Below are 22,357 nucleotides of genomic sequence, written 5' to 3'. Positions count from 1 at the left end.
AACCCGATCCGGAGTGAAAAATCAAGTGATCACATATGAGTGAACAATATATATATCTAGAGATACAAAAGAAAAAAGAAAAACAATTAAACAAGTGAAAGATATCATCTAGCATAAAAGCCTGTGAATAAAAGCTCCTCATTAAGACCCTGTGGGGACAGACAATCGAGATTGTAAATCCATCGGGATTCCGCCTTCAACAAACATTGTGCTATACGTGTCCCCCTAATGCTGGAAATTATTTTTTCTAAGCCTACCACTTGTAGGTCATTGTACTTACCCCCATGGTGGTCCAAGAAGTGTGAGGCCACAGAGGTAAGAGTCTTCTCCTCGTCTGCCCGGTCCCGGGCGGCCAGGTTAATGTTGGACATGTGTTGCTGGATCCGTTTTCTCAATTCCTGTGAGGTCTGCCCCACATATATTTGCCTACATGGACAGATGATCCCGTACACCACATTTTTCGTGCGACAGTTGATGTAATGCTTCAGGCGTATATATTCCTCACCATTCATAAAATTATCTTTCCCCAACATGTACGGGCAAACATTACACTGGCCACAGGGATGTGTGCCTTTGAGCTTGATGCCTCTGTTCAATCCCCATGTAGGGCGCTGGAAATGGCTACAAACAAGCTTGTCTTTGAGTGACGGTGCCTTCCGAGCTATAATTTTCGGTTTTTCATCCATGTGTGGTATCAATCTGTGATCGGAGGTAAGCAGAAACCAATGGTTCTCCAGGATCTTATATAATGCTGGCCACTGATTATTGTAGCGTGTAATCAGATGTACCTTACCGTCCCTGGTTTTTAATTTTGGGGTAAATAATTGCATCCGGTCAGCATTCTTGGCTTCTTCATAGGATCGAGTGATGAGTCTCCTAGGGTACCCCCTTTTTTGGAACCGTGTTGTTAGGTCTGCTGAAGCTGTCTTAAAGTCCATTACATTAGTGCAGTTGCGCCGCAGCCTGAGAAACTGCCCTTTTGGGATCCCTCTCTTCATATGAGTTGGATGGAAGCTTTGGTAATGCAGTAGGTTATTGGTGGCCGTACTTTTTCGAAAAAGGGATGTAGTAATCTGCTCATGCTCTTTACGCAACTTCAAATCCAAAAAATCCACCATGTCCTCTGACATGGTGTATGTCAAATGGATATTCAAATCATTGATGTTCAATGTATCGATGAACTGGATACAGGTCTCCCTGGAGCCCTGCCAAAAAAACAGGACATCATCAATGTATCGGAACCAACCCACCACGCCCTCACTGAAAGACGGCGACGGGTACACGCAGGTCTCCTCCCACCAACCCAAAAATAGGTTTGCGTAGGAGGGCGCACAGCGTGCACCCATCGCGGTCCCGGACTCCTGCCTATAAAAAATCCGATCAAAAACAAAATAATTGTGGTGTAACACAAATTGCAGGAGACTCACCAGGAAGGCGCGGTGGGCCGGCTCCTCCGAGGTTGATTTTTCCAGGAAATAGGTTGTAGCTCTGACACCATCCTTATGTGCAATGTTTGTGTAAAGAGACTCAACGTCGCAGGTTACCAATAAAATATCAGAGGCGATTGGTAGATGTTCCAACATTTCTATCAGATGGAGAGAGTCCCGTACATAGGAGGGTAGTCCTAGAACAATAGGTTGGAGAAAGAAGTCCACATAAGTGCAAGCTTGTTCACACAGACCCCCGATGCCGGCCACGATAGGTCGACCCGGGGGGTTGTGGAGGTCCTTATGCACTTTAGGGAGCATGTAGAATGTGGGAACAATGGGATGACTCACCTCTAGAAACAAATGCTCCTTCTTAGTGATGATGAACATGTCTCGTGCTGTTTTCAATAGTTGATCAAACTTCTTCTTAAACACCATTGTAGGATCAGAGGGTAAAGGCACATAGAAAGTTCTATTCTGTAACTGTCGGTTCGCCTCCTGTGTATACAGGTCCATATCCCATAAGACCACATTACCGCCTTTATCAGCCTCTTTAATCACGAAAGTGTTATTTGCCTGCAGTTTCCGTATAGTGTCCAATTCCAAGTTGTTCAAGTTCCTGCCACGCAGGGTATCAGGTTTGAGGTTCTGCATCCCATGTAATACAGCTTGAAAAAAGAGCTGAATATTAGGAAACAAATTAAGTGAGGGAGTAAGCAGGGAAGGCTTATTCAAGGTGAAACACCTCCTACCTGATTCTGATTCACCTTCCCGCAGGAGGTCCATAAGATCCATGAATACTCCACGTTCATCATCGGCCAAGGTTTGTAAAATTGAAGGTTGATTATATAGGAGTTTAAAACAAAGTTGTCTGCAAAATAAATATGTGTCCTTGACAAATTCAAATTTATCCAAGACACGCATGGGGGAAAAAGAGAGTCCCTTCTCCAATATAGATTGTTCCTGAGTGGTGAGGTTATACATGGATAAATTTATAACCTGAAGAACATTTGTATCCGTACCATTTAGTACTGCTGTAGTCGTCTCTTTTGGAACAGTGGATAATTGCTGCTCCTGCGATGTTGGGGTCCTCTTTTTCTTGGGTTTGCGTAGTCCCCTCCTTGACCTCCGTCGTCGCTGGCCTCTGATAAAAAATCACCCTCACTCAAACTCTGATCGCTGGGGTCAGTGTGACCACCAGCCATTCTTGTTGATGGATTCATGATATTATTCCTGCCCTGGCCACGCTGATTCCCTGTGTGTTTCCACTTGAACGCTTGTTTATTGTCAAAATCAACCCTGTCCCGCTGAAACTTGGACTTCTTCCCCATCATAATTTCCTTGTCATATTTATCCAAGGTGTCCCTCAACTTAATGTAGTAGCTCTCAACCTTAGTTTTCTCGTGCAAAGCCAACCGCGCCTCCAGACCCACCAATCTCTGCTTGGTTGTACGGAGCAATTCCCTATCATGCTCAATGAGCATACCCATAAGGATTTTGGAGCATTGGGATAGACCCTGTTCCCAGATGGTTTTGAATTCAGGGGTAACCTCCCAGGCAGGAAATTTCTGCACCCGGAGACCCCTGGGTATAATCCCACATTTGACATATTCTTCAAGGCTTTTAACATTCCACCAAACTCTTGAGAACAATTTATGTGCCTCAGTGAGCTCATTAGCAAGTGCCCTAAAATCACCACCGTCCTCAGGATCACCACCCTCTTGGAAAATTGTGGACACCTGGGAGTTCCACACCGCCTCTCTGTCCTCTATATGCACCGCCATATCAGTATACAGGCTTATCACAAATTTGCAACAATAAATATAGGAGTGCCTCCCCAAGAAAACAGTGTAAACCACTGCTATAGAATGACCATGTAATCAAAAAAGATAGGGGCACATCCAACAATATAAAAGGGGGAGTGCCGGCCCACGGTATGAATTGTACAATGTATCAAAGAAGAAAAAGAATACCGCAACAGGAGCCGCACATCTACAAAATTACAATTTATTTAGAAAACAGACACAAAAAAGAATTAAAATCGTTGTATACAACAGGTCTGGGCCATGTAAGCCGTGTATCGGTGCATGCCCATCTGAATCACCACAAATTCATGTATGAACCCCCACATATATCAGCATATAATAATATAAAGTGCATGAAATCCATCAACAATGAATAAGAATGAGAGTACTTATCATAAAAATGGCATGATGAAAAGGCTTTTGACAACGTCAGGTGGGCATGGCTGGAGGCGGTACTTGATAAAATGGGGTTTGTTGGCCATTTTAGGAATTTTATATCCAAATTATATGTTAATCCCAAAGCTAGAGTATACACACAAGGTTTTCTTTCAAATCCTTTTTCTTTACAGAAGGGCACACGCCAGGGCTGCCCCCTATCCCCCCTCCTTTTCAACTTGGCTTTAGAGCCGTTAGCCAGAAGATTGAGTCAATCGGATCTTTTTGAGGGGATTAGGGTGGGGAAAAAATGTATAAAGGCTGCCCTATTTGCGGACGACATCATTCTTTTTTTAAATAAACCTAAAGAACAGGTAACGACAATTTTTGAGGAACTCGAAAAGTTTGGTACCTATTCAGGATACCGAGTTAATTTAGCAAAATGCGAATTGTTAATGTTACGCCCTGATACAAAAAAAACTCAGCTCTGGATAGAAAAACTCCAGGTAACCAAGGCCAAATCACATATTACGTACTTGGGCATCAAGGTGGGAAAGCAGCCTCACTCACTATATCAGCTGAACTTTCCGGCATTGATTGATAAGATATTAGCTGATCTAGATAGGTGGATCAACCTCCCGCTTTCTTTGATGGGACGATGTCACCTCATAAAAATGATGGGGATGTCCAGATTACTTTATCCGCTGCAGACCATTCCTCTTCTACTTAGGCATGCTGATGTACAAAGATTGGAAAAGGGATTCCCAAGGTTTTTGTGGAGAGGAAAAAGACCACGTATTTCCTTAGACAAGTTAAAGTTGAGAAAGGAGCATGGGGGCCTAAATTTCCCTGATGTAAGGGGCTATAATCTAACATGCCTGAGCCGTCACCTGCTAGATTGGGCTAACAAAACCTCCTATTATTCTAATCTGAAATTAGAAGAGCAATTGGCCTCACCTTGGGACCTTATGGCTTTAGTACACACGAGTATACCCAAGCTCCCAGTATTCATTAAGAGGTCACTTATGTTAAGGGACACAATTCTTACATGGAAAATTCTGAGGAAGCAGTTTCAATTGTGCTATCAATTTTCCAAGCATTTTCCGCTGTCTCATAACCCAGGATTCCGAGCGAGTGACAGCAGCAGGTTAATAGATATGTGGATCCAGAAAGGGTTAACTAAGGCAGGGGACCTGTTCAGAGAAGGGGAGAATCGATGGGCCACCTTACAGGAACTAGAAGAGAAATGGGACTTACAGAAGTCGAATTTTCTGCCCTATGTACAGATTAGGAGGTATAGTGAAAGTCTAGTGAAGGATTTGGCCAGGGAGTGGAATAAGAATGAGTTTGACATATTCCTCAAGTCCACGGGCAGGCCCACAATCACCTCATTGTATCATTCACTTAGGGACAAATGGAGAGCTAAGGATAGGAAAAAGATATTCGATAAATGGAAAGCTTGGTTAGGGGAGGAAGATATATATCCCCATATATGTGCAGGTTTAGCTGACTTGTATCGATCGGTTACTAACGAGCAATGGCGTGAGACACAGCTCAAAATACTTCATCATGCAATATATGGTTTTAATATCCCAGCTAGACAAGGTGATACAGACAGGTTGACAGCCTGCCCCAAATGTAAACTAGTGGGGTCAGATTTGTTTCATGGGCTTTGGGTGTGCCCCTTGCTTGAGGATTTCTGGGCACAGATGAGTAAAATTTTGAATGATATCAGCAGCTTTAAAGGGAAAATTTCTCCAGTGCTGGCCATTACCCACACAATCGTCCAATCTAGCCCAACAACAGGGGAGGGCAGAGAGGGTGGAGTTTCTCATTTGACTTTACTGGGCCATAAACTTCTGATGGTAGCAAAGCGTTGCATATTAAAATTATGGTTAGAACCAAAAATCCCATCAAGGGACATGGTTGTTTCTCAATTGAAGCATGTATTTCACCTAGAATGGCTTGAAGCATTAAAAAATAAGGAACTCCTAGGAAGGAAACTCTATCAGGGGTGGAGGAAATTCCTGGTTGTCTTCGTTCCTGTCTCAGAATATCCTCGCATTATGGCTCCATTCAAATTAACCACCTGGTATCTGACGGAAGATTTGAAGGGAGGTTTAGGGCATCTGAAGGTAGACTGATCTAGGCTGAGTATAGGAGTGGTTAGGCTTGTTCTGAAATATTTGGTTAGGGCTGAAGCTGGGGAAGATGGGAGGGGGGTGATACTTGGTAGGGAGGGTTAGAGGGTGGATGTGGGAGGGTGGGAGAGGGTATATCTTTAATGACAACTGTATTCAGAACGTATGTATGTTTGATATATGTTCATTGAACGACTTGCTGAAATTGTCAAATATTGATGTAAAATTGACATGATTGTTGGTATGTCAATGATGCTATATTCATAGATGACTTAAAATAAAAACCAATAAAGAATTGTGAAAAAAAAAAAAGAAGTAGAAGAGCCTCCGATGCCGGTGGAGTGAGTACCTCGTAGATAGTTCGGGTCCAGTATCCAGGTATAGCTCCTGCTCTTTTTAAATGCATACTGGCGCAGTCTAGGGACTTTTGCAAGTAATTCTAAATTTTGTATAGCCACTAAGTTATACACTGAAATCTATCTGTATAGTGCCACCTGCTGTTTGTCCTATTTCTAATTTCTCTGTCCTGCTCACTGAGATGGAAACACATGCTTAGTTCCATCCTTCAACTGCCACCAGCTGCAGTAACGTAGTAACATAGTTTATAAGGCTGAAAAAAGACATCTATCCATCCAGTTCAGCCTGTTATCCTGCAAGGTGATCCAGAGGAAGGCAAAACAAGTTCCTTCCCAATTCCAATCAGAATAACTCCTTGGATCAACAACCCTTCTCTAGTAACTATAACCTGTAATATTATTATGCTCCAGAAATACATCCAGGCCCCTGTTGTACTCTCTTAGTGAATTCATCATCACCACCTCCTCAGGCAGAGAGTTCCATAGTCTCACTGCTCTTACTGTAAAGAATAGTGTTGGTCGAGCACCAAAGTGCTCGGGTGCTCGAGTAGAACACCTAGGGATGCTCGGGTGCTCTACAGAGCACCCGAGCACAATGGAAGTCAAAGGGAGAACCAGAGCATTAAACCAGGCACCCCCTGCTCTGAAGAGGGGAGGGTGTCTGGTTCACAGAAAAAGGTCAGAAATTGATGGAAACCACCACTGAAATGGTTCGGGAACAGCATGGGGAGGATGTCTGGATGCATCTTGGACTCCCAGGTCGCTGCTGGGAACGATGTTGTCAGAGTAGTACGCCACTTTTACATACTGACAATAATACGCACAAAACTAAAGATAAAATCGATTTTAGAGAAAAAATTGTTAGGAAACATTCTTTCCTGTATATTTACTTGTATATAAAGTGCAAGTGCTGCCAAAAAAGTAAAAGAAAGAGGCACTCCGATACAACCTGTATATCACATAAAGGAGGGCCTCATTCACATTGTGGTACAATTGTTCAGGTAGTGGGACTCCTACACTCATAAAGCCTATGCACTAAGTGAAAGTGCTGCCAAAAATTACAAGCACTACAATACACCCTTTATTACACATAAAGGAGGGCATCCTACACACCCTTGAAAAATTATGATTGATGGCCTGCTGGTGACCCTCTAAAACATTAGGGGCGAGTGCCTGCTACTGATCTGACCATCTAAAACAGGCATCCTCAAACTGCGGCCCTCCAGCTGTTGCAAAACTACAACTCCCAGCATGCCCGAACAGCCTACAGGTATCAGCCTACAGCAGGGCATTGTGGGAGTTGTAGTTTTACAACAGCTGGAGGGCCGCAGTTTGAGGATGCCTGATCTAAAACATTATGGGTGTGGGCCTGCTGGTGACTCTCAAACATTATGGTTCAGGGCCTGCTGGTGACTCTCAAAAACATTTTGGGCGAGGGCCTGCTGGTGACCCTCTAAAACAATACGGGTGAGGGCCTGCTGCTGAGCTGACCCTCTAAACCATTAGGAGCGAGGGCAGCCTAATAAGAATGTTGATATGATGGAGGAGGACGGTGAGAAAAGGGAGATTGAACCATATACCCTTTTTAGTGGTGGAAGGGGTGCATGGGAATACAGTGTATTCAATACACCATAAAAGCCACATTTAGAGTGCCTTTATGTTCAGCCGCTTTCCTCTGGTGGAGTAGAGAAGTCATGGGCAATCCAGGCCTTGTTCATTTTTATAAGAGTCAACCGATCAGCATTTTCAGTTGACAGGCAGATGTGCTTATCAGTTATTATGCCCCCAGCAGCACTAAATACACGCTCTGACAAAACGCTGGCAGTGGGGCAGGCCAGCACCTCCAAGGCGTAGAGCGCCAGTTCGTGCCACCTGTCCAGCTTGGACACCCAATAGTTGTAAGGCACAGAGGGATCACTGAGGACGTTGACATGATCTGCTACGTACTCCTTCACCATCTTCCAAAATGTTTCCCAGAGTGTTGCCCTGCCTCTGTTGAAACTGCTGTGTGTTCCCCTCGTATCCCCTCCTCGGTTGGCCAAGGAACTACGTACTCTGCAGCCAGCGTTGTCAGCTGGAAATTTTTGGAGCAATTCCGGTATTGCACCATTTTGCTCGTCCTCTCCACCACAGGAATGAGAGATGAGAAGCTCTCTTTGTAGCGGGGGTCGAGAAGGGTGAACAACCAGTAATCGGTGTTGGCCAAAATGCATATAACGCGGGGGTCACGGGAAAGGCAGCCTAACATAAAGTCAGCCATGTGTGCCAGAGTCCCAACAGATAAGACTTCGCTGTCCTCATTAGGAGGATGACTCTCAATCTCCTCATCCTCTTTCTCCTTTTCTGCCCATCCAGGCTGAACAGATGGAATAAAACTTCCACGGGTACTACCCTCTGTAGTGGAGGCAACTGTCTCCTGCTCCTCCTCCTCATGATCCAATTCACGCTGAGAAGACGAACTGAGGGTGGTCTGGCTATCACCCTGTGTACTGTCTTCCTCCATTTCCACCTCTTCCACATGCAAAGCACCCGCATTAATTGTTAGCAGCGAGCGTTTGAGTAGACACAGAAGTGGGATGATTACGCTGATAATAGCATTATCGCCGCTCACCATCTGTGCTGATTCCTCACAGAGGAAGAGGTCAGACATCAATGCCCACTCGTCGCTTGTGAAGAGCAGAAGCTGACGACCATGTTGCAGCTGGTATTCCACTACTGCCCTCTGCTGCTCACAAAGTCTGGCCAACATGTGGAACGTCGAGTTCCAATGCGTGCTCACGTCGCACAACAGTCGGTGAGCTGGCAATTGCAAGCTCTGCTGCAGCGTTGCCAGATCGGCGGAAGCTGTCGATGACTTGCGGAAATGGGCACACACGCGGCGCACCTTCACCAGTAGCTCAGGCAAATTGGGGTAGGTTTTCAGAAACCGCTGAAACACTAAGTTGAACATGTGGGCTAGGCATGGTATGTGTGTGAGCTTGTCGAGCTCCAAAGCCGCCACCAAGTTACGGACATTATCTGACACAACCATGCCTGGTTCTAGGTTGAGTGGCGAAAGCCACAGCTCGGTCTGGTCCCTTATCCCCTGCCACAGCTCTGCGGCGGTGTGCTGTTTGTCACCTAAGCAGATCAGTTTAAGCACGGCCTGTTGCCGCTTCCCCACTGCAGTGCTACACTGCTTCCAGCTACTGACTGATGTCTGACTGGTGCTGCAAGATGATAATTCAGAGGTGGAAGTGGAAGAGGAGGCGGAGGAGGAGAAGGGGGGTTGCAGCCACTAACGTAGGTGGTGGCGGAAACCCTGATGTAAGTAGGGCCCGCAATCCTTGGCGTTGGTGGCACCTGTGCCATCCCAGGGTAAGACTCAGTCCTGGCCTCCACAACATTCACCCAGTGTGCAGTCAGGGAAATGTAGCGTCCCTGGCCAAAAGCACTTGTCCATGTGTCAGTCGTTAAGTGGACCTTCCCAATAACTGCGTTAAGGGCACGGGTGATGTTACAGGACACATGCTGGTGTACGGCTGGGACTGCACACCGTGAAAAATATTGGTGGCTGGGGACAGAGTAACATGGGGCGGCCGCGGAAAGCCTCAGTGTCCACAAGCCTAAATGGCAAAATTTCCAGGGACAGTAATTTGGAAAGGTGCGCATTTAGTGCTATGGCCTGTGGGTGGGTGGCTGGGTATTTGCGCTTTCATTCAAAGGCCTGGGGTATAGACATCTGTACGCTGCGCTAGGACACAGAAGTGGATATGCTAGCTGATGGTGCTTGCGAAGGTCCAGGTGCATGGCAGGAGGCATCCGGGCCTGCGTTTTGGACAGGGGATTGGCCAGCACGTAACACAGGGGAAGAGGAGGTAGTGGTGTGACCCGCAGACACTGATTGTGGACCCAGGCGTTTGGCCCACCTATTAGGCTGCTTTGATGCCATGTGGCGGATCATGCTGGTGGTGGTGAGGTTGCTAGTGTTCATGCCCCTGCTCATTTTGGTACAGCGCAGGTTGCAAATGACAATTCTTTTATCATCTGCACTTTCCTCAAAAAAGCACCAGACTGCGGAACACCTACCCCTTGGCAAGGGAGATTGCCGCAAGGGGGTGCTCAGGGGAACAGTTGCGGGCCTGTTTGGTGTGGCCCGCCTTCTCCCTTTTGCCACCCCACTGCCTCTTCCAGCCTGTTGCGGTGCAGCGGATCTTTCCCCCTCTGTACTGCTGTCCTTGCTCAGCTTGCCACCTTCCCAGGTTGGGTCAGTGACTTCATCGTCCACCACCTCCTCTTCCACTTCCTCACTCTGGTTATCCTCCTGAATTGTTGACCTCATAAAAACCTCAGTTATTGACAACTCATCCTCATCATGAACCTCTTGAGACACTAATTGCGTTGACTTATTGGCAACTGTGGCTCATCATCATCATCCACCTCATGAAACACTAATTGCCGTTCCCCATCGTCATCTTCTTGTGACTATGGATGCTCAAGAGTTTTGGAATCAGGGCACAATATCTCCTCATGTCCCTCTTCAAGCGGGCTTGTGCAATGAGCCGGACCGTGGGTACATTTACACGGACGCCAAATTATGCAGTGGGTCAGGATATGAGTATAATATAGTCTATAGTTTGTTCGTGATGCCAATTGCAGCATGCGCAGGGTACTAACACAGGGCCCTTTAAGGTTTTGTAACTCACGTACCAGGTTAGGAATGCCAGAGTGGTGTAATGTCTCTGTGTGGTAGTGGCAATAGTGTCAACGGTGTCTCCTACCTGGGTACAGCTGGACTCCTGGATCCTGGCTCACTTGCAATAAATTGAGTGTGATGTTAGTAGGAGTAATAGAAGAATTTGCAGCAGTAATTGAGATCCAGACCTTGGGTAAAGTTCAAACTTGTCTTTACTGGTTGTAGCTTTCATCCAAGCAAGATAAAGCTTTAGTCTTAGGTCCCAGCAGGTATTGGTAATGTGTGGCAGGAATATATCTTCTGCTCTATCATGTACCTGGAGCTTTGCAGGAAAGGATGTCTGCTTAGTAGCTCTGTAATGTGGCAGGAATTTGGCTTCTGCGCTTTCTATCTTCTGCTGTGTGGGGACTGACTAGCTGAGGAGGAATATGGCTTCTCATGGGTATCTGGACGGTACTCACAGCTATTGTCTCAGGGTATGCTTCTTCCTGGAACTGGAGTTGTCTGCTTGCTTCTTCCAGCTGAGGCTGCAAGGCTCAGGCTGGGGATGATGATCATATGTCTCAGCCGAGACAAGATCCCGGCCTTGGATCCCTATATCTGGGATCTCTTACACGCACAGCCTTCCCCTAGCCGGGGTGGCTGGCACACTCTAACTTAACTTCCTTCCCTCCCCATGAGGCAGGAAATAGGCGCAGCCCACTTTGCTCATAGAGGGGGGAACTGAACTGGAATGTACTATTCCAGCTCACAAACACTAAACTGGCTCTAGTCCCTGCTAACGCATTGCTGCCACCTGCTGGTGAACATGGAAATTACAGCAATATAAATTTAACAAGGCTTTCAATGCACATTTGTGAGGATATTAGATAAAATTACACAAGATGACAATGTAAATGCTCTTAACAGGTTGTAGCGGGGTAAAAGAGTTTAGTAACACAACTCTGGGGTGTTACACTTGTCGAGAGGCCCAAATCAAGGAATGGCGATGAAAGGAGTTCCTCGAAATATCTGAGTGTGGGACCACTTGTTTGCCAAGACTCTCCATGGTGGGAGGAAGTAGTAGTAGGGTGAGGATTCTGTTGACCAGACTCTTGACTACTGAGAATGGACTTTGTGGAATACAGGGTGGTGCTTAACCGACTGAAAGCATTATCTGCTGCAATCCAACCGACCACCTGGTCGCACTGGATGAGTGTGTATCTTGTGCTCTGGCAGCAGGCACAGTTTCACTGCGTCCAGGGCCACGGCCTCTGCGTGCACCATCAGCAGCACTGCCACTTCCCCATCCCTTACTGCTTGCCTTGTGCATATTAAATGGTATATATGCTTGCAAGTATGTCACACATACAGTAGCGCAGGTTTTGTAAGTGTATGCGCAAATAAAGTACACAATGTCACAGATATTTTTAGGATGCGCAAACTTTATACAGGAGGTATAGCGCAAGTAATGTCGCTGTCACCAGCGGCTAATAAAAAATTACACTGAATTAATGTCACTGATATTTAGGATGCACAAACGTTATACAGGAGATGTAGCGCTGGTAATGTCGCTGTCATCAGCACAGTGGCGTGCCCATGGTGTTTGGCACCCGGGGCGGGTCATTTCTCTGGCCCCCCCCCAATACTTGACCACATACCTCTTACATCCAGTGATATCTCCTGTCATGTAGACCTTCTCTTTGCTCTTCTCCTCCGTTAGACCACCATGACAAATTCTTTCAGCCACATCTCGTCTCTACAGAGTTTGTAACACAGACACGTTAGATTTCAAAATTTTTTCATCAACCCCCCCATCCTGGTGTCCTCCTGCTGCCACCCCCAATACTGTGCCCGTTGTGCTCCCGAATGTCCCAGGTGCTATACTGCTGAAAAAATAGTGACCCTAATAGACATAATTGTGGTCATTTATCAAACTGGTGTAAAGTAGAACTGGATTTCCAAAAGAGCTGTCTAATATGAAAGGTGGAATCTGATTGGCTGCTATGGGCAACTAAGCCAGTTCTACTTTACACCAGTTTGATAAATTGCCCCAAATGTCCCTAAAGTGTCTACAGCTGCTATAATGTCCCCTAGAGTGCCCCCAGTAATAATAACACCCTGTATTGTTCTCCAGGTAATAATCCCTGTATAGTGTCCCCAGAAATAATAAAATGGCCCCTACAGTGCCTCCCCAATAGCAACGTCCCCCACGCTGCCCCATACAGTAATTTCCCCCACACTGCCCCCCCACACAGTAATTTTCCCTACACTGCCCCTCACACAGTAATTTCCCCCACACTGCCCCCCACACAGTAGTGTCCCCCACACAGTAGTGTCCCCCACACTGCCCCCACACAGTAGTGTCCCCCACACTGCCCCCTACACAGTAGTGTCCCCCACACAGTAGTGTCCCCCACACTGCCCCCACACAATAGTGTCCCTAACACTGCCCCCCACACAGTAGTGTCCCCCACACAGTAGTGTCCCTCAAACTGCCCCCCACACAGTAGTATCCCCCACACTTCCCCCATACAGTAGTGTCCCCCGAACTTCCCCCATACAGTAGTGTACCCCACACAGTAGTGTCCCCCCACGCTGCCCCCATTACAGTAGTGTCCCCCACGCTGCCCCCATTACAGTAGTGTCCCCCACACTGCCCCCATACAGTAGTGTCCCCCACACAGTAGTGTCCCCCACGCTTCCCCCACACAGTAGTGTCCCCCACACTGCCCCCCACACTCCCCCACACACAGTAGTGTCCCCCACATTGCCCATATAGTAATTTTCCCCCCACATAGTAATCCCTCCCATAATAATTTGCCCCCAGTATCCCACCATATTCCCCCCCACACGTTCTCCTGTTTGCGCCCCCCAACTTGGCACATAAAATAAAAAAAATTGCCCCCACACAGTATCCCACCATATTTTCCCCCCACACGTCCTCCTGTGTGCATCCCGGCCCCCTCATGTCCCCCAAAGTTGGCACATAGAAAACCCTAAAAGCTAAATACTTGCCTGCGCTTGCTCGCAGAGTCCCGGCACAGGCGCGCGTGATGACATCATCACGCGCGCCTGCGCCGGGATTTCACTACCGCATAGGCTTCAGGCCAGATACAATTGCTGCCAGATACAACAATAGTCCTTTAAAAGGACTTTTGGGTCTCTAACAAGTTTTTTCACTAAAATATTACTATTTCACTCCCTACACTATCTGTCCCTTCTTCAGCACAGCTCTCCCTGACTAAGACTGAGCCGAACATGTGTCATAGCACCCGATGACGCGTTCCGGCCAGCCAATCACTGTAATGCCAGTAGCCAACATGGCTACGGGATTACAGTGAGTGCCAATACCTCCGTGCACATTTATTGGCAGCTAACAAACGTGCTGGGAGGAGACTCGAGCATCGCGCTCGAGCACACTCAGTGTTTGGCTCAAGTAAAATTAGTGTTCAGCAGAGCATGCTCACCCAACACTAGTAAAGAATCCTCTTCTATGTTTGTGTACAAACCTTCTTTCCTCTAGACGCAGAGGATGTCCCCTCGTCACAGTCCTGAGTATAAATAGATGATGGGAGAGATCTCTATACTGACCCCTGATATATTTATACATATAAATATATATATATATATATATATATATATATATATTATAGTTATACATATTTATACATAGTCTTTTCTAATGTGAATAACCCTAATTTTGATAATCTTTCTGGGTATTCTAGTCCACCCATTAAAGTTATTATTTTAGTTGCCCTCCTCTAAACCCTTTCCAGCTCTCCTATGTTTGCCTTGTTCACAGGAGCCCTGAACTGTACACACTACTGTATGTGTGGTCTGACTAGTGATATGTAAAGTGGCAGGACTATGTTCTCACCATCAGCATCTATGCCCCTTTTGATGCAACCCATTAACTTATTGGCCTTGGCAGCAGCTGTCTGACACTGGTTTCTGCAGCTTAGTTTGTTGTTCAGTAAAATTCCTAAGGCCTTTTTCACATGGGCGAGTTTTCCAGGCGGGTACAATGCGTGAGGTGAACGCATTGCACCCGCACTGAATCCGGACCCATTCATTTCTATGGGGCTGTGCACATGAGCGGTGATTTTCACGCATCACTTGTGCGTTGCGTGAAAATCGCAGCATGCTCTATATTGTGCGTTTCTCATGCAACGCAGGCCCCATAGAAGTGCCTGGGGCTGCGTGAAAATCGCAAGCAAGTGCGGATGCGGTGCGATTTTCACGCATGGTTGCTAGGAGACGATCGGGATGGGGACCCGATCTTTATTATTTTCCCTTATAACATGGTTATAAGGGAAAATAATAGCATTATTAATACAGAATGCTAAGTAAAATAGTAATGGAGGGGTTAAAAAAAATATATAATTAAACTCACCTCATCCACTTGTTCGCGCAGCCCGGCTACTCTTCTTAAGAAGAAGTAAGAAGAGAAGCCGGGCTGCACAAACAAGTGGATGAGGTGAGTTTAATTATCCTAGCGATGTGCCCCTTCTGTCTGAGATGGTAAAACCCCTTTTAAACCTAATCTGCCACTCATTCTATCCAGATCCCTCTGTACTGTTCTCTTCAGTGTTAATTACTTTTCATAGTTTAGTGTCATTTGCAAAAATTTAGATTTTACTGTGCAAGCCTTCTACAAGATCATCAAGAGATTGTCATGTATTATACAATATCGGATTTTCATTTTTTACATTAATCATGGGATTTATTTTCACAGTATTTATTTGATTTCTTTAACGATTATGATTTTAAAATTGTTAAACTGTAGCTTTATATTTTTCTATTTTGTTTCTTTTCATTTCTCAGTGATATCTGGGTTGACAGTTGGTTGTCTTTTAGCTGCACTGAAGAATGTAATTGGCTATGTTTTTACAACAGATAGGTAGGTAAAACAGAAGATGACTAAAAGCTGAAGAAGTACGAGGAATTGAATCCGAAAAAAGATGAGCAATATCCTATTACAGTTTTTTTTTTTTATGTTTGCAGGGATATTCTCTCCTTGGTTTCACAAATCATGCTCGTATTTGCTCCATTTCACATATGTGATGCAACAAACGTAAGTATGCACATAGTAACAAAGGGGGTCATTTATTATCCAGAAATACGCCTATATTAGGCGTATTTCTGGCGCAGTTTGTGGTGCAACAGTTACAGTAGTTGTGCAGCAATCTGCGACTTTTCCCCGGTCATGCCAGATCTAAAAAAGTGGGCGTGGCATGGTCGGGGACTGGTCATCGTTTTCTACGCCTCTTTTAGACATAGAAAATGGTCTAAATGTAAGACAGCACCTGCGCCTCTTCATAACTTCACCGCCATATATAGGGGTTATTAAGACTGGAGTCTCAAACGGTTAATAAATGACCCCCATACTTTGTAAGGCTGAAAAAAGACATCTGTCCACCCAGATAAGCCTGTTATCCTGTAAGTTGATCCAGAGGAAGGAAAAAAAAATCCTGTGAGGTAGAAGCCAATTTTTTACTCATTTTAGGGGATAAAATTCTATCTCGATTCCAATCAGGCAATCAGTAAATATCTCCCTTCTCCATCAGTCTAGTAACGATAACCTGTAATATTATAACACTCCAGGAATACATCCAAACCCTTCTTGAACTCTTTCACCATCACCACCTCCTCAGGCAGAGAGTTCCATAGTCTCACTGCTCTTACCATAAAGAATCCTCTTCTATGTTTGTGTAGAAACCTTCTTTCCTCCAGACGCAGAGGATGTCCCCTCGTCACAGTCACAGTCCTGGGGATAAATAGATGATGGGGGAGATCTCTGTACTGACCCCTGATATATTTATACATAGCTATTAAATAGCCCCCAGTTGTTGTTTTTCTAAACTAAAAAACTCTAATTTTGATAATCTTTCTGTGTACTGTAGTCCACTCATTCCATTTATTACCTTAGTTGCCCTCCTCTGAACCCTCTCCCTCTCTGCTATATCTGTCTTGTTCAAAGGAGAATTGTTCAAGAACTGTACACAGTACTCCATTTGTGGTAAGACTAGTAATTTGAAAAGTGGTGGGACTATGTTCTCATCATGGGCATGCCCCTTTTGATGCAACCCATAATCTTATTGGCTTTGGCAGCAGCTTCTGGTACTGGCTTCTACAGTTGTCATGTTTATGGACCTGGTATCTATTTTAATCTTTTTAAGACGCCACTGCACTTCTTCCTGTGTCAGACAGGCCACTTTTAATGGGTAGTTTACTTTTACACTCATCTTCAGTTAATTTTTCATCTGGCAGTTCATTTTTCTCAGTTAATACAGTGGACACAATATTTTAAATAGATGTGCTTTCTCCTCCATCGCTCTCTACAAGTCCTCCCTCATCCCTCTGTAACCAACCAGGGCCAACACTGTTAGGTTTTAAATTTTTACCATTGATATAATTCAAGAACATTTTAGGGTTAGTTTTACTTTTTTACACATGCACAACAACTTTATATTGAAAGAGAAAACAGTAGGTAAATAAGACTGATCCAGTCTTGTAAAATGCAAATTTAGAATTTGGCTAGATGTCTGTTAGGGGCAGTGGTCGCGAAACCACTGCATCAACCAACCAGTTTCACTTTGGGCTAATCCTAATGGCATTATCCTGGCAGTCCCCAGGTATTCATCATTTAACCCTTAGGGCTCATGCACAGACAAGGATAGGACAGTTCTATGGAGGACAGGACGTTCCGTTCCACAAAATGAGAAACACACACAACCAGTATCTGTGTTTTGCAGATCCTCAATTTGCAGACTGCAAAAATAACCATTGCCATTTTTGCAGTCTGCAAAACACGGATACCGGACGTGTGTTTTCTGCATTTTGCGTAACAGAACATCCTGTCCGCTATACAATTGTCCTATACTTGTGCGTAAAATGGACAAGAAAAGGACATATTCTATATATTTTTGTTTTTTTGCTGCGGAACTGATATACGGATAGCATACGGGTGTGCTGTCCGCATCTTTTGTGACCCCATTGAAGTGGATGGGTCCGCATCTGACCTGCAAAAAATGCGGATCAGATGTGGACCAAAGATATGTACGTGTGCATGAGCCCTTATACAGGGATCTAGACTTCGATGTCTAGTCAGTAACAGGCCGGGGTTGGGGCAGGGAGAGTTCGGGTGAATTCAGAACTTTGGGTTCAGGTGACCAGCAGTCTAGAAGTCAGAGCAAGCAGCATAAGATCAGTATGGTGATCAGGCATAGGTCAGGTGGTAGAGATTCAGGATCCAGGAATCAGGCAAAAGTCAGTACATGGACAGAAATACAGATTATAGCACATTTGCAGAATCCAGCAAGCTAGTAAACCTATTGCTCAAGCAGAGAATGGGACAAAGAGCACGGTCTATATGGCAAAAACAGATTATCACATTAGTACCTCCACACAGAATCAAAGAAGGTTTTCACCCTTGCTATACTGCAGAATGAGGTGAGTTTCAATAGACACACAGAACAAGAGCCCCCGGGCCTGGTGCCGGACACAGAGTGAGTGGAGCGGTGCCTGTGCCTGTCTGAAGTAGCAGGGCAAGCCGACATAATGTCATTTGCTGCTAATTTCACTTTATTATTTATTTATTAAACACACCTAAAATTTGTGTTCCAGATTTCCAGTGGAGGAGTATTAAGAGGATTAGGAAGGCAAAAAATTGGAGCTATTACCAATGTAATCGGCTACTATCTTATTGGTCTCCCACTTGGAATTTCACTGATGTTTCTGGTGAAACTTGGAATCATTGGTGAGATTATTAGCTTATACATATTTAGGAATGCATTTACAGCTTTAGTTTGCTTTGAAGTTAAACAGTATATAAAGTTAAGGTTTTTCCATGTCCAAAAAAAATGTCACCACCTGGATTTAACTAAACAAATAGTTCTGAGCCTCCTATTGGATGGGCGATTATCTTTCAGCTGGCAAAAAGTTATTTAACCCCAACTGGTGCAATGAGTTGCTTCTCATTTCTTAAACAACCATGTCGAAAGACACATCTCGTGGTCATGGAAAAGATGTTAGTCTGTTTGAGAAGGGTCAAATCATTGGCATAGATTGGCAGATCATTGGCAGAGAAAACATCTAAGGAGATTGCAGAAACTACTAAAATTGGGTTAAGAACTGTCCAACGCACTATTAAAAACTGGAAGGATAGTGGGGACCCATCATATTCGAGGAAGAAATGCAGGAAAAAAAATCCTGAATGATCGTGATCGGCGATCACTTAAACGTTTGGTGCAATCAAATAGAAGAAAAACAACAGTAGAACTCAGGGCTATGTTTAATAGTGAAAGTAAGAGTATTTCCACACGCACAATGTGAAGGGAACTCAAGGGATGGGGACTGAACAGCTCTGTAGCCATAAGAAAACCACCAATCAGCGAGGCAAACCAGAAAAAAAGGGAGCATAAAGATTGGACTCTAGAGCAATGGAAGAAGGGCATGTGGTCTGATGAGTGAAGATGTACCCTGTTCCAGAGTGATGGGCGCATCAGGGTAAGAAGAGAGGCAGATGAAGTGATGCACCCATCATGCCTAGTGCCTACTGTACAAGCCTGTGGGAGCAGTGCTATGATCTGGGGTTGCTGCAGTTGGTCAGGTCTAGGTTAAGCAACAGTATGTGCTCCAAGAATGAGGTCAGCTGACTACCTGAACCTACTGAATGACCAGGTTATTCCATCAATGGATTTTTTGTTCCTTGATGGCACGGGCATATTCCAAGATGACAATGCCAGGATTCATCGGGTTCAAATTGTGAAAGAGTGGTTCAGGGAGCATGAGACATCATTTTCACACATGGTTTGGCCACCTCAGTGTCCAGACCTTAACTCCATTGAGAATCTTTGGGATGTGCTGGAGAAGGCTTTGCGCAGCAGTCAGACTCTACCATCATCAATGCAAGATTATGGTGAAAAATTAATGCAACACTGGATGGAAATAAATCTTGTGACATTGCAGAAGCTTATCGAAACAATGCCACAGCGAATGCGTGCCATAATCAAAGCTAAAGGCAGTCCAACAAAATATTAGAATGTGTGACCTTCTTTTTTTTGGTGGCGACTTTTTTTTTGGACAGGCAGTATATAATCCTGCACACTGGCCACTAGGTCTAATGATAGGTCATGATTTCTTGTTCTGTACAGGTAACTTTTTAAAAGTCATTATAATTACCACTACAGGCAGAATCACAATGACAAGTAACATCTCTGTATAGATAACACAGAATCCACTATTCACAATAGGTGATATCACAACTCTCTCCTGACCTCTGCACAGGTCACATAGAATGCCTAGAAAACTCTTCTATACAAGGCAATGGGGTTAGCTCATGTCCATTGTGTCTATGGTCCATGTAGCTGCTCTCAAAAGACAGGAAGTCTTAACATATAGTCTTAACTGGCCTGGTGGCCAGTGTAAAAATTGCAGGATTATATACATTCCTTTAACATAGATGGTGAAATTGGAAACATTTTAAAAAATGAGCCAAAAATTCTGAAAAAAGTGATTTAAACAATATATCAATTTCTGATGTTACATTCTCTTTAATACATTATTGCAATCAATTTGTTATAACACCTTTACATTTACTGACTGAATAAAGTACAGATATTTCTATGAATACGAACTGTATATTTGATATGTGATCAGCAGTCTGTGACTGAAGCACTGTCCACTTTCTGTTCATCACATTAGTCTGTGTCAGAAAAAGTGGTGCAAGGGGCTGAAGCTTCATAAACAGGGGCGAGACCGTGATGAATCTGCCCCAGTGCTTACAGACACAGAACTGCTGAAAATGAATGCTGCTGGTCTCATTCTGAATTACTACTCATAAAAACTACTCATGAGAAAGAATGGCAAACAAAAGAAAAATACCAAATTTGCCAACAATTTGGAAAAATTAGCAAATTTCCAAGTTTCAATTTCTCTACTTCTATAATACATAGTAATACCTACAAAAATAGTTATTACTTTACATTCCCCATATGTCTACTTCATGTTAGGATCATTTTGGGAATGATATTTTATTTTTGGGGGACGTTACAAGGCTTAGAAGTTTAGAATTAAATCTTGAAATTTCTCAGAAATTTTCAAAAACCAACTTTTTAAGGGCCAGTTCAGGTGTGAAGTCACTTTGTGAGGCTTACATAAAAGAAACCCAAAAATAACCCCATTCTAGAAACTACACCCCTCAAGGTATTCAAAACTGATTTTACAAACATTGTTAACCCTTTAGGTGTTCCACAAGAATTAATGGAAAATAGAGATACAATTTCAAAATTTCACTTTTTTGCCAGATTTTCCATTTTAATATTTTTTTTCCACTTACAAAGCAAGGGTTAACAGCCAAACAAAACTCAATATTTATGGCCCTGATTCTGTAGTTTACAGAAACACCCCATATGTGGTCGTAAACTGCTGTACGGGCACACAGCAGGGCGCAGAAGGAAAGGAATGCCATACGGTTTTTGGAAGGCAGATTTTGCTGGACTGTTTTTTTTTATACCATGTCCCATTTGAAGCCCCCTGATGCACCCCTAGAGTAGAAACTCAAAAAAAGTGACCCCATTTTAGAAACTACGGGATAGGGTGGAAGTTTTGCGGGTACTAGTTTAGGGTACATATGATTTTTGGTTGCTCTATGTTACACTTTTTGTGAGGCAAGGTAACAAGAAATAGCTCTTTTGAAACCGTTTTTATTTTTGTTATTTACAACATTCATCTGACAGGTTAGATCATGTGGTATTTTTATAGAGCAGGTTGTCACGAACACGGCGATACCTAATATGTATACAATTTTTTTATTTATGTAAGTTTTACACAATGATTTCATTTTTGAAACAAAAAAAAACATGTTTTAGTGTCTCCATTGTCTGAGAGCCATAGTTATTTCAGTTTTTGGGCGATTATATTAGGTAGGGTCTCATTTTTGCGGGATGAGATGACGGTTTGATTGGCACTATTTTGGGGTGCATATGACTTTTTTATCGCTTGCTATTACACTTTTTGTGATGTAAGATGACAAAAAATGGCTTTTTTTACACCGTTTTTTATTTTATTTTTTTATGGTGTTCACATGAGGGGTTAGGTCATGTGATATTTTTATAGAGTAACTTATTACGGACGTGGCGATACCTAATATGTATACTTTTATTTTTTTTTCTTCATTTAGGTTTTATTGAAGGTGCAAATTCAAACAATGTTAACAGTTCAAATATGATGTCTACAGAACTGTAGTGGGTGTACACACCCGACATCACACAGTGCAAATCATGGAAGAATATGAATTAGGCATATCTAAACAGACATGTAAGTTATAATAACATATAAACAGACAAGACATTGGACAAGGGAACAGGGGGAAGGAAAGGAAGGGGGAAGGGTACACTTTCTGCTGAAGCGGCTAAACCTGCGCATCTCGAAATGCGGCTGAAGAGCGAAAGGCTTCCCAGGGGCCCTATATCTTCACATATCGTGCAGTGTCTGCGGGCGTAATACTAATGAGGTCTTCCAGCCTCTGATACAGAGCAATTTCATCAAACCACTCCTCAGGCGAGGGGGGAGAGGGAGATTTCCAATGCCTGGG

At 44.1% G+C, this 22,357-nt stretch overlaps 1 protein-coding gene across 1 annotated transcript in view; it reads left to right on the top strand.

Moving 5' to 3' along the window:
- LOC120993818 (multidrug and toxin extrusion protein 2-like) overlaps positions 1-22,008 on the top strand; it is a 190,250-nt gene extending 168,242 nt beyond the window's left edge. Inside the window, exons 12-16 of the mRNA XM_040422285.1 lie at positions 15,586-15,661; positions 15,766-15,835; positions 17,314-17,321; positions 18,396-18,520; positions 21,944-22,008. Coding sequence (XP_040278219.1) covers positions 15,586-15,661; positions 15,766-15,835; positions 17,314-17,321; positions 18,396-18,520; positions 21,944-22,008 — 344 coding nt within the window. The remainder of the gene's footprint in view (positions 1-15,585; positions 15,662-15,765; positions 15,836-17,313; positions 17,322-18,395; positions 18,521-21,943) is intronic.
- Positions 22,009-22,357: the final 349 nt, after the last annotated feature.

This window comes from Bufo bufo, chromosome 3 (assembly GCF_905171765.1).
Source record: "Bufo bufo chromosome 3, aBufBuf1.1, whole genome shotgun sequence".
In the NCBI taxonomy this organism is placed as follows: Eukaryota; Metazoa; Chordata; class Amphibia; order Anura; family Bufonidae; genus Bufo; species Bufo bufo.
Note: the sequence above shows the minus strand (reverse complement) of the source record. Positions and strands in the feature narration are given on the sequence as shown.